Consider the following 13840-nt stretch of genomic DNA (forward strand, 5'->3'; position numbering starts at 1 on the left):
TGACTGCTTAATAAATGTTAGTATACACATATGTAACGGTCAGTGATCCATATGTACACTCTTTTGTCTGATACATAATTGTTATGTATCTCTTTGTGGGTGATTCGCAATTGCTTTGTGTAACTTGTGAGGAACATTTTTCTTTTTATTGTAACTGTCTTTTCAAATTTTGTTTCTGGTATTCAGAATTAGATTTATCTATTATATCTTTTGGTAAATTATTTACTCAAACATTACAATAATGTCTAGAAAACTAGTGAATAATAGTTCTTAATAAGGAGCATGTGTCAGAAGCGCCTTTAGAGCTTTTTAAGAAACATATCTACCCGTACTCTTGAATTGCTGACTCCGTGGTGGGAGCAGATATCTGAACTTGTTGGAAGTTCTGCAGGAGATTCAGCCTTCGCCAGAGTTGGAAACTGCCGATCTTGTCTGCGCTGCTCTCAGGCTTCTTGGCTTTGAGAGTCCTGTCATTAAGCAGCAAACTGGTTTGAAAATATAACTTATGTGATTGTAAGAAGCAAATGACGTACAATTCCATTTACTTCTGTTTAAATATATAACAAAGGGCCATTTTTCAGCACCACGATTTACTAAGTCAATAAAAGTTCAAATGTTTGGTATTTAGTGAACTTCTTATTCTGCCCACAAAGGATTAACTGCTATGGGAATAGCCCCTCCACTATGAAAAATTAGAAAGCCAAGTAGATGAAACAGCTTTTTTAGACATTGGACAACAGGCAGCTGAACAGAGAAAAGGGAAACGAATGAGATGAGCCTTACAATTACCCCTGCTTATGCCCTGGAGGTAGATTCAGGGTCGCCCAGCAGGGAAGGGGGAACGACAAAGCCCAGTGGTCTCCCTGAGTTCAGGAAACCGAAATTAGAATTCAGGGAGGCCAAGATGGCTAAAACTTGCTGGTCAGAAGACCAGAAAGTGGAAATACAGAGGGAAAGTGCTGGAGATTGGGAGAGGGTCCCCTTTAATCTTTGGCTGAAGGGTATGATCTGTGTATGTGTAGGGCAAACCTGCACCAGGTAGGGGAAAGAACAACTGGAAAACAGAAGGGCAAACAATCCCCAAAACCATTACAGGGCTAGGAAGAGTTTGCATCCCCACCAGCAAAGTGGAAAGATGTAATACACAGGGCATCAAGTAGAATCCTCAGGAAAGTATTACCTTCATAGTGGGGCTGAATTATCTCTAGATTGAAGATTGCTCTGGACCTGACGTAAAAAGCTTAACATGAAGCTTTTTTTTTTTTTTTTAATTTTTTGTTTATTGCAGTAACATTGGTTTATGACATTGTAAAAATTTCAGGTGTACATCATTGTACTTCTGTTTCTGCATAGATTATATCATGTTCACCACCAAAATACTAATTACAACCCATCACCACACATGAAGCTTTCAAAGGACCAAGTTGATCCCACATAACTTAGCTACATGCCAGAGCAAAGTCCAACACTTTTTAGAGGAACATAACAAAATTCAATACCCAAAAATGTAAAATTCAATAAAATTTCAATATGCCATTTCAAAATAGCATTTGCAAAGAATTAAGAAAATAAGACCTATAACCTGAAGAAATATTAATAAAAACAGTCCAAAATGAGAGATGGGAATATCAGACAGCAATGTTAAAACTGCTGTTTATATATAGAGAGATTTAATAGGTAGCAGTCAATAAACATGGACCATAAAAATAACTGATAAATTTGACTTCTTTAAAACTTAAAACTTTGCTCTTCAGTAAGATGCTGTTAGAAGAATGAAAAGGCTACCCAGAAAAAATATTTGTCAAGCATATATCTAATAAAGGCTGTATCCAGAATATGTAAAGAACTATTACAACTCAATAATAATAAGACAAATCAATTAAAAAATGGGCAAAAGATTTAGACAGTTAACCAAAGAAGATATATGAATGGCCCTGGAAATGATATTCGAGACATCATTAGGCACAAGGGAAATGTAAGTTCAATTCAAACTGAGATTCTGTTACAACATTATAATGGCTCAAATGAAAAAAGACTCACCATACCAAGAGTTGTCAAGGACGTGGAGCAGCTAGATCTCTCATACAAGGCTTATGGAAATGCAGAATTGAACAGTCACTTTAGAAAACAATGTGTCAGTTTCTTATAAATTTAAACATGCTTACTATACAACTTAGCAGTTTCACTCCTATGAAAATATATGTTCACACAAAACTTGTACTTAAATGTTTGTAGTAGTTTTAGTCATAATAACCCAAACTGGAAAAACTCAAATGTGCATCAACAGGTGAATGGATAACAAGTTGTGGTATAGCTATACAGTGGAATATAATACTCAGCAGTGAAGAGGAATGAACTGTTGATACATGTAACCATGTGGACACATCTCAAAAGCATTATGCTAAATGAAAGAAGTGAGACATAAACAACTAAATACTATGATTCTGCTTATAGAAAATTCTAGAAAAGGAAAAAACAAAGTGATAAAAAGTAGATCATTGGTTGGCAGGCACTTCAAAGGGGATATGGGGAAGTTTGAGGGGTGAGGATTACATGACTGTACATTTTTCAGAACTCATTGGCTTACACGCTGTAACTGGATAATTTTACTTCATGGAAGTTATACTCAATAAAGGCAATGAAAAAATTTTGGTATTTATATTCTAAAATCAGCACTTTGCTGGAATTACTTAGTGCTTTGATGTAGCAGTTTATTAAGAAGTTCCATTTTGAGTTGGTGTGTAGCAACATTTTGGTGCTCCTACTTTGCATGCACATAGTTTAAATTGTCAAAATTTGGAGGAAGAACTGGGTCTGTTAATCACCCTGCGAGTTTTATGTTTGTTTTGTTTTCAGATTAATTCCTCACATATCTCAGAATCCCAGGTAAGGAAAGTAAACAGCTAAATATGTGTAGTTTGAAAAAGCCTCTTAGGAATTTTTTTTTAAAGGCCCCTTTCCTACAAAATTAATATTCTAGAATGCTTTGTTTTTTGTTTGTTGGTTTTGTTTTGTTTTTAAATCAACTTTATAGAGTTACAATTTACAAACATTAAAATGCACTCATTTTAGGTGTATAGTTAGGGTTTTGGGTTTTGTTTTGTTTTATTTTGTTTTTGGTGAGGAAGATTGGCCCTGAGCTAACATCTGTTGCCTGTCTTCCTCTTTTTGCTTGAGGAACACTGTCGCTGAGCTAACATCTGTGCCAGTCTTCCTCCATTTTGTATGTAGGATGCCGCCACAGCATGGCTTGATGGCAGTGTGTAGGTCTGCACCCAAGATCCGAACCTGCGAACCCCGGGCCACAGAAGTGGAGTGCGCGAACTTAACCACTCTGCCACCAGGCCAGCCCCTATAGTTAGGGTTTTGACAAATACGTACACCTGTGTAACCTCTACAGTTATTATATAGAATATTTTCATCAACCCAGAAAATTCTATCATGCCCCTTTACTGTCAAGCCCCCCACCCCACCCCAGGCCCCAGGAAATCATTGATCTCACTATAGATTAATTTTGCTCATTCTGCAGTTTTATGTGAATGTTCTCTTGAGTATGTATTCCTCTGTGTCTGACTTCCTTTGTTAAGCATAATGTCTTTTAAGATTCATTCATATTATGTGCATCAGTGCTTCATTTTTATTATTGTGTTCCATTGTATGGCTATATAACAATTTATTTATCCCTTCACCTGTTGAAGTAGGAACAGTCTTTGTGGGAACATATTTTTTTCCAGTGCTCTTAGATAATACCCATAAGTGGGATTGCTGGGTTGTATGGCAAGTGTATGTTAAACTTTACGAGAAACTGGCAAATCAATCTCCAAAGCGATTGATTGTACCACTTTACATCCCTACCAGCAGTGTGTGAGAGTTCCAGTTGCTGCACATTCTTAGCAAGCACTCCGTGTTGGTAGGCTTTTTAATTTTAGCCCTCCTAGTGAATGTATAACGTTATCTCACTGTGGTTTTAATTTGCGTTTCTCTTATGATTAATAATGTTTTGAGCATGTTTTCATTTGCATATTGGCCATTCTTAAATCTGTGTGGTGAAGTGTCAGTTCAAATGTTTTGACCATTTTTCAAGTTAGATTATCTTCTTATTAATGGGTTGTAGGAATTCTTTATTTGGCACACCAGTCCTTTATTAGATATATGTGGCTTATTTTTTTCATTTTCTTGATAGTGTCTTTCAAAGAGAAGAAGTGATTAATTCATTTTGATGAAGCCCTGGTTTAAACATTTTTTTGTGTGTGTGGTTTGTTTGCTATCCTAAGAAATCTTTTCCTCCCCCAAGGTTGTTAAGATTTTCTCTTTTGTTTTCTTCTGTAAGCTTTATCATTTTCCTGTGCTTCATTATGAGTTAATCTTTGTGCTTTATTTATAATGAGGTCAAAGTTCATTTTCTCATATAGCTATCCAGTTTTTCCAGCATTTATTAAATAGACTCTTTTATATTTCTCCACTAAGTTGCCTTGAAATCTTTGTCAAAAGTCAATCATGTATGTGAAAAGCTTTTTAAAATATGAGCATCTAAATCTTGATACAGAAAGCATATAACTTTGTCCATTAGTTTTTTTAACGGTAAAGTTTAAAAGGTTTTTGTTTAGACTCGTTACTAAATAAGATAAAATTAATCATATAATATGATGGACAATTGAACTACTAGTATCTGAATGTCTTTAAAATTTTTAATATACCAATTAGTTGTTTCTGCCTTTTCATGTAATGCGTTGAATGCAAGGTTCTGTTTGGTTTTCATTCGTGGTGGTTTTTTAAAAGGTTGGAACTCGATGGAAAGACGTGGTCTCCAAGTGCATCCGGTGCCACTTCCAGCCACTGCTTTTGTTTTATGCAAACCCAGAGGGCACAGCAGTGTCTACTGAAGATGCGCTCAGGCAGGTCGTCAACTGGTCACAGTATAAATCCGCTGCAGAAAATATGGGTAATTCTTTTTTTAAATTCTTTTTAGTGTTTTTCTGTTATCCCAGTCACACTAGGAATACTAAAATACTGAATATAAAATGAGTGTTGAGGATAATTTCAAAATGTAGTTTCAGTAAAGTGGAGTTCAGGAAAATTCTCATACTTTGAGTTAATCTTCAGAAAGAAACCTTTTTTCATCATTGGGCTCAGAGGCACCTGCAGGAGCCCCCACTGCTATGGTCACACAAGCACAGAAAGGGATCCTTGGCTGGTAGCTCTTTGTAGCAATAAATATTGAAATTTAAAATGAGTTACTACACTGGGAGTAGTCCAGAGCAGCCAGGCTGGTTTGGGATGCGTTATAAAGATGTAGAAATCCTTAAGAGATGTCAATCCTCTAAACTTTTGAGTAATTTTATCTGCAGTATTAAAAATGTCTGAAAAGATGATTCAAACACGTCGTCTTCTGGTGCGGAGGAGGAAGGGGATGATGCATTTTTGTTTGTCTTTTTAAGGATTTGAGAAGCCCTCAATTTATAAGCCAGATAATTTAAAAGAAAATGGATTTGGTGATCAAGCAAAACAGAGAGAAAATCAGAAAGTTCACGCAGATAATATTTCACCGTTTAATCGGAGCCACATTCAAACAAGTGGTGGTAGAGGACCAGGTATGCGTTTCATTGTCATTTTTACGTTGTTCCTGAGTAGTTAAGCCTCCTCCTTTCTTCTCTTACTGAATCTATAATTCCTGGTAAGGACCGTACAAAAGGAAGGTGCTTAATTAACTTTCCTTGGCCATGAAGAGAAAATAACAAGTAGATAACAAAATTTTGTCTTTGGACATATGCATTTCTCTGAGACCTGTAGTTTCATCTGAACAACTTGACTGGACCAGTGTTTGAGTTTCTCCGTGCTCTCAGACCGGTAGTAGCTTGGAGGCAATCTGGACAGTTACCAAAGAAAGCTATAATGTGGCCTTTCCTTCAAGGAGTTAATTATTAACTTGGAGAGGAAACACATGAGTTAGTAATTTGGCTCATGTGCCAAAATTAAATTTACCATTAGTGAATGCAGCAGGAGTTCAAAGTTACTATGGTTGTAGTTTACTCTTAACCTCATTTTTATTCAACTCTGTCTTGTTATTGTCACCCCACAGCTTTAATTTTCACAGACCAAATTCTGTGACTTGAGTCAAAAATGAAACATCATGGTATTGTGTGTAGTTGTGGTTTAGAAATACATAGAACTCTAATTGTGTGGATGTTCAGGATGATTTTGTCAGCAACTTTTAAATATATTAATGAAATAATGTCTAACCATAAAACTAACCTGTTTCATCAAGTGTGGTAAAATTCAGAATTAACCGTTATCGTCAACAAAGATTTACAATAAATGCTTTTAAAAGTTCTTAATGGAACTATACCTTTTTCCCTCTCATATATATTGTTGGTGCTCTTAGATTAAGCCAATATCTATTTTTTAGGCCCAGAATCGGTGTATGTGTTTAAGAACACAAATATTGGAACCAGACAACTTGGGTTCATGATCCCGATTCTGCATTTACAAGCTGTGTGAACAGCTTGTGTGAACAGAGAGAGTTTTTAACTTCTCTCTGCCTCAGTTTCCTGATCTGAAATGGAGACAGTAATTGTACTCACCTCATAGACTTGAATGAGCTAAGCCGCTTAGAGTAGTGCTTGACACACAGTGACCCTCACTTACCTGTAGCTATTATTTCAGTAGCCAGGCTCTTTTTCCCTTTACACTCGCCTTAGGAACTGTACAGGGAGTTTTAAAAGACAGCAGGCATCTCCATTGTCAGGATAAACCACACTGAGTTTTTAGTTAAGTGTAAAAATGAGTTATTATATACTTTATATTTTGTTTTTAATATATAACATCTTAAAATTTTTATATAGTTCCATTTATACTTTTATTGAGCAATTTGAAAAATGATCTTTATCATTATTTTTTTTTAAATGATTTCTTTTACAGTTAAGTTAAGTCACAATGATCAAAGGGAAAAAATAAAAGACATTTCCAGAGAATGTGCTCTAAAAGCCATTGAACAGAAAAACTTACTTTCCTTACAAAGGAAAGATTTGGAGAGGGGGCAAAAAAAAGATTTGGGCCGACAAAGAGGTAAGTTAAGAGCTTATACTGTTCATTTGAAAGGCGGCTCCTAAAATCTTGTTTGAAAACCAAATTTTATAACTTTAATGCAGTTTAACATAATTTCTTTATCTTTTATTATATATATTTTTATATATTATATATCTTAATACGATTTCTTTAATACACTTATTAAATCTGTAAATGTAACATTTTCCTGGTTCTTATTTAATTCTAGCTTGGAATACTTGTGTTTATTTTGATGTCTTAACTTTACTTTTAATTATAAATTCAGTTCATCCATGTGGCACATTCAAATAATAAGGAAGGTTATAAAATTAAGTGAAAAGACCTTCTTTTCCTGTAACTCCTAACCTTCCCTCTGTTCCACTGTTGCTGCTCTCCAGTTCATTTTGGGCATGTCTTACTCTTTCCGGTTTTATGCTCTTTTCTTTATGGACATTCCATAATTTAACTGATCCTCTGGACTTTAAAAGATGGTTTGAGGTTTTTGCTGCAGTGACATCCTTTCACATATACCTTTGTGTACTTTTTGTGAATAGCCACAGCATAACATTCTCTCAGAAGCATTGCTGGGTTAGGGTATGTTTATTTTTAGTTTGATAGACGTGGCTCAGTTGCCCTCCTGAAAGACTGAACCCGTCTGTGCTCCCGCCGGCAGTGATTGGATGTCTGTTCTTCACGCTCAGCAGCAATTAGTTTAACAAACTCTTAAATCTTTACCAATGTAAGAAGTGGAAAATATTTTTATTTTTATGATTTTCATTAATTATGTATGAAATAGAATACTTTCTTTTAAAAAAACTTCTTTATCTTATGATCTACTTTAGAAATCATTTTTTAAAATCAGTATATAACCATTTGTTTTATAAATGCCTCTCATTAAGCATAGAGACTGAAAATTACTTTTCAATCTCAAAGCACTATGTGATATAATTTAAATACTTATTATTTACTTATTACTGTTTAACATTTCTTCTCAAACAATGTATTTGGCTTGTCACTAAAAAGTGGCTCTGAAGAGTAGTTCATCTGTATCTTTATTATATATTTTTGAAGATTTGGTTGATGAAGACCTTCCACATTTCAAGCCTGGATCACCTCCTGCCCCAAATGACATTAGACAATATGGCAATCCACATCTACATCACAGTCAAGGAAAAGGACCATTTAAACATGACCGAGTTGCCCATCAGAGTCGAGCTTCTGCACAAGTGTTAAGTTCAAGTAAATCCCAGAGTTTTGCTCCAGGAGAGAAAATCACTGGTAAAGTGAAGAGCGACAGTGGCACTGGATATGATACTGACAGCAGCCAAGATTCTAGGGATAAAGGAAGCAGCTGTAATGGCAGTGGTAAAAGCCGGAACCGAGGGTGGAAACCTATGAGAGAAACGTTGAATGTTGATAGTATTTTTAATGAAAATGAAAAAAGGCAGCATAGTCCAAGACATAAATCAAATATAAGTAACAAACCTAAATGTAGCAAAGATCAGAGTTTTAACTATTGGCCAAAAGAGAATCCAAAGCAAAAAAGTTTAATGACCATATATGAAGATGAAATAAAGCAGGAAATAGGAAGCAAAAGTTCCCTGGAATCTAATGGAAAAGGAACAGAGAAAAATAAAGGCTTCAAAGAGACTAAAGTTCCTGGTGACAATTGGCAGATGCAAAGGACTGAGTCTGGATATGAAAGCAGTGATCATATCAGTAATGGATCTGCTAATTTGGACTCACCTGTTATCGATGGAAATGGTACAATAATGGATGTCAGTGGTGTTAAAGAACTGGTATTCTTCAGGTAATACACAAATTAAATGAATGGTTCCCCCCCACCATTCTCTCTTGTCAAGTGTTTGAAGTAATTTTCAAAGTTTGGAGACAATTAAGTGTAATGAAAAGAACTTGAGCTCAGAGTAAAGAAACCTGGGATATTGCAGGTTATTTGATATTTCAAGTTTCTATTTTTAATAGTTATTTCCTGATTCCAAAAGTGACAACTGTTTATTTTTAGGAAATTTAGAAAGTGGAGAAATATATTACCACTGTTGCCACTGAAAACTGTTTATATATACTACAGGTTTTAAAGCATAGATTTAAATTGGTTGCATCTCAGTCATTAAGTTAATTGTTTAATTCTTCAATCTGTATAATGCTCATTATTCTACCTCTAACGTCTGTAACTCAGAACTGGGGTTATTTTCTGCTGTCACAATCCAGTTCCATGAAAGAGATGTTTTTTCCTTTAGCAGATTAAAAGAATGCAACCAAATAACTCAGTTTGTGTTCGATTAATTCTTAATTAATTAATTCTGAATACATTTATTATATTACTGTTAGCAGTGAATACGTTTGCACTTCTCGTGTAACCTCTAAAACATGTCCACAGCTTAAGTAGCTGATTTCTTAGGTCAGTCTAGCCACCATTTCTGCTTTTAATCCATCTAAAACATCTTAATTTGTTAATAGCTGGTATTTTTACCACATTCATTATTAAAAAGTCAGATTTGCAAAAATCAACTACTTGTGTTTTATTAAAATAATCATTGTAATAAAGACTTAGGGAAACTTTTATTTGGCAGGGTAATGTTATAACGCCTCTTGGAAAGGGGTAGTCAAGAGTATTAGAAAAATCAGGACTTTGTAACCTGATGGGCTTGGATTTTAATTATTGGGCAAATTAATTTGACTTTCACAGCCTTAATCTCCTATTGTAAAATGAAGATCATAACTATTTATAAGTGTTTCTGTGAGATGTAAATTCAACAATGTACATTAATCCCCTAGAATAGCATGTGGCATATAATAATTGTTTAACAAATGTTATTTCCTTTCCTTTTCTTAGAATAAACTAAAGTACTAATCCATGATAGCTAATATGTTTGGTATGTGTTTTGTTCTGTTTTCTAGTGACCAGATTAAGACAAGCAACCTAAATATAGAACGTGTGAACTGTACTTCCCAACAGAGCAAAAACCACTTGGAAGGTAAAAATTTTATTTCAATACGTTGTAATAGTAGCAGTAAAGAATAAATTGTGATGATAAGAGTAAAGAAGCTAAGAAGTCTCCTGTTACTGATAAGTTTATGAGTAATGAGGACAGAAGTTGGGAGAGTTCAAGCTTCAAAGCTTTTAAGGATGAGAATAGCTATTTCAGGGAATGGGAAAAGGGGAAGTGAGTCAGTCAGGATAGGCTAGGTCCTGGTGTGCAACGGTAACAACATCAAAATCTCAACATCTGTAATGCAAGTTTGTTTTTGCTCATGATACATGTCCAGTGGAGGTCCACCTGGAGTCTGTTCCTAGTAATTGCTCAGGGCCCCAGGCTAATGGGACCCCACCTCCACAAATACTTTTCTGCTCACTGCAGTGTTGGAGGGAGAGAGGATTGAAGGAGGACACAACATGGAGAACCACGTGTAAGCTCTTAAAACTTCAACCCAGAAATGGTACACGCACTTCCATTCACATCTCATTGGCCAGGGCAATCTTTCAGCCAGACCTAATTTCACAGAGGGTGGAAAAGTCCAGGTTTACAGGTGCCTGGAACTGACCTGGAGTAAGGACAAATAGAAAAACTGATAAACAGCCTCCTGGAAGAGTGCAGTTTGGGAACAGTAATATGGAATGGTGTAGCTTTATTTATTATAGGTGATTTGTTAGCAACACACAGCAGCCCAGAAACAAAGAAAATTAGACTTTTGAATGTACACAGAATTCAGGATTGCTATCGGGAGGATATACCTGAAAGATCTGGAGGAAAGGGATCAAGAAAAATGATGAGCAAGGGGATTACTGACGTTACAAAGACACTATTTTCAAATTTTAGAATTCAGAGGACCAGAAGGGGATACAATTTTTCACAATAAAAAATACCCACAAGGAACATATTTTAAAATTTGTTTCTAGTCTTTATCATCCTTAAGGCTTTTATGGAGATTATTTTTTAGGTGGCAGACATTGAATATGATTAAATGTTAAGTTATTTTGTTTTCATCAAATGATATAATATCAGAAGGAAACACTTAATATTAAGGAAATAACCTTCCTTTCCCACATAAAATGTCTTGCCTGTGTTAAAAATCTGATAAAAGTCTAGTAACCAAGTATTACAGGAAACAGTAGAGGGTTGGCCAGAAATCAACAGCAGAAGTCGGTGAGATTGAACAATAACTGCAAGTTCAGTACTCTTAACAAAATGATGCTTGTTTCCTGGTAGTAATAAAAACACAAGGCCGTAGAGATTTTGATGGTCCAGAGTGCATTGCTATAGGAGCTTTGTAGTGGGTTTCCCTATTTAATATGAAAGAATATTTATGTATGAGTATGTAACCCATTTAAAAGTAATTTTTTTATTGTGGTAAAATATACATAACAAAATTTGCCATTCTAACCATTTTTACATGATAGGTCAGGGGTGTTAAGTAGCTTCACATAACTGTGCAACCATCACTACCATCCATCTCCACAACTCTCTGTTCTTCTCAGACTGAAACTCTGTACTCATTAAACAACTTCCCATTTCCCCCTCCCACCAGGCTCTAGCAACCACCATTCTACTTTCTGTCTCTATGAATTTGACTACTCTAAGTACCTCATATAAGTGGAATCATACAATATTTGTCTTTTTGCAATTGGCTTTTTTCACTTAGCATAATGTCTTCAGAGGTCATCCATATTGTAGCCTGTGTCAGAATTCATTCCTTTTTGAGGCTGAATAATATTACATTGAATGATATGACACATGTTGTTCATCCATTCTTCTGTTGATGGACATTTGGGTTGTTTCCACCTTTTGGCTATTGTGAATAATAATGCTCCTGTGAACACTGGTGTACAAATATCTGAGAGTGCCTGCTTTCAGTCCTTTTGAGTACATACCGAGAAATACAGTTGCTGGAGCCTATGGTGATTCTATGTTTAATTTTTTGAGGAACCACCATACTGTTTTCCGTAGCAGCTGCACTATTTTATTTTCCCACCAGCAATGTACAAGAGTTCCAACTTCTCCACCTTCTCACCAACATTTGTTGTTTTCTCTTTTTCTGAGAATTGCCATCTTAATAAGTATGAGGTGGTATCTTATTGTGGTTTGTGTAATGCACTTTTTATTTAATTACATAAATTGCTTGTTAAAATTATTTCTTATTTAATAAATAAACTTCATAGCCTACCATAGTTCTTTGAGCTGGTCTTAACCTTGAGACCTTTTTTTAATGTTCCTGCCTTGAGGCATCTGTGTGTGTATTCCCCTCCCCTAGTCTAGGACTGAGAACATGGTAAAGTGGTATAGAAATTTTTTCCCAAGCTAAAAACTTTCCCTGCATGGATTTTTTTTTTCAATAAGGCACAATTTAATTTAATTCTTTGTGGTTTGGTATGATTTTCTTGGTTTTCTCCTGTTTCTTATTTTAAAAATGGGGGCACACTTACATTATTGACCTGAAGAATCACTTTCTAACAATAGATAAAAGACTTTTAGTTAGTTATGGAGCCTTAGAAATTTTTTTATCTCCATATTTTGTTTGACATTTAAGTCAAATTTTTTTTTATTGATGTTTTAATGGTTTCTAAGATTGTGAAATTTTGGGGTTGTACATTTTTGTTTGTCCATCACCATATATATGACTCCCTTCACCCCTTGTGCCCACCCCCCACCCCCACTGCCCCTGGTAACCACAGTCCAGTTTTCTCTGTCCATGTGTTGGTTTATATTCCACATATGAGTGAGATCATACAGTGTTTGTCTTTCTCTTTCTGGCTTATTTCACTTAACATAATACACTCCAGGCCCATCCATGTTGTTGCAAATGGGACGATTTTGTCTTTTTTTATGGCTGAGTAGTATTCCATTGTATATATATACCACATTTTCCTAATCCAGTCGTCAGTCGAGGGACACTTAGGTTGCTTTCACTTCTTGGCTATGGTGAGTAATGCTGCAATGAACATAGGGGTGCATAAGCCTCTTTGGATTGTTGATTTCAGGTTCGTTGGATAGATTCCCAGTAGTGGGATGGCTGGATCATAGGGCATCTCTATTTTTAATTCTTTGAGGAATCTCCATACCGTTTTCCATAGAGGCTGCACCAATTTGCATTCCCACCAGCTGTGTATGAGGGTTCCTGTTTCTCCACATCCTCTCCAACATTTGTTGTTTTTTGTCTTGGTGATTATAGCCATTCTAACGGGTGTGAGGTGGTATCTTAGTGTTGTTTTGATTTGCATTTCCCTGATGATTAGTGATGTTGAGCATCTTTTCATGTGCCTATTGGCCATCCGTATATCTTCCTTGGAGAAGTGTCTCTTCATTTCCTCTGCCCATTTTTTGATCAGGTTGTTTGTTTTTTTGTTGTTCAGTTGTGTGAGTTCTTTATATATTATGGAGATCAACCCCTGGCAGATGTATGTTTGGCAAATATTCTCTTCCAGCTGGTTGGTTGTCTGTTCATCTTGATTCTGGTTTCATTAGTCTTATAAAAGCTCTTTAATCTGATAAAGTCCCACTTGTTTATTTTTTCTTTAGTTTCCCTAGTCTGGGTAGGCATGTCATGTGAAAAGATTCCTTTAAAACCAATGTCAAATAGTGTGTTGCCTATATTTTCTTCTATGAGTTTTATAGTTTCAGGTCTCACCTTCAGGTCTTTGATCCATTTTGAGTTAATTTTTGTGAATGGCGATAGCACATGGTCCACTTTCATTCTTTTGCATGTGGCTGTCCAGTTTTCCCAACACCATTTATTGAAGAGACTTTCCTTTCTCCATTGCATGTTCTTAGCACCTTTG

At 35.6% G+C, this 13840-nt stretch overlaps 1 protein-coding gene across 5 annotated transcripts in view; it reads left to right on the forward strand.

Moving 5' to 3' along the window:
- The window catches only part of USP53 (ubiquitin specific peptidase 53), a 65718-nt gene that overhangs the window by 38871 nt on the left and 13007 nt on the right, over positions 1-13840 (forward strand). For all 5 annotated transcript variants that reach the window (XM_058549970.1, XM_058549969.1, XM_058549972.1 and 2 more), the window contains 5 exons: positions 4780-4942; positions 5439-5591; positions 6919-7065; positions 8116-8854; positions 9964-10040. In XM_058549970.1, coding sequence (XP_058405953.1) covers positions 4780-4942; positions 5439-5591; positions 6919-7065; positions 8116-8854; positions 9964-10040 — 1279 coding nt within the window. The remainder of the gene's footprint in view (positions 1-4779; positions 4943-5438; positions 5592-6918; positions 7066-8115; positions 8855-9963; positions 10041-13840) is intronic.

This window comes from Diceros bicornis, chromosome 11 (genome assembly GCF_020826845.1).
Source record: "Diceros bicornis minor isolate mBicDic1 chromosome 11, mDicBic1.mat.cur, whole genome shotgun sequence".
NCBI lineage: Eukaryota > Metazoa > Chordata > Mammalia > Perissodactyla > Rhinocerotidae > Diceros > Diceros bicornis.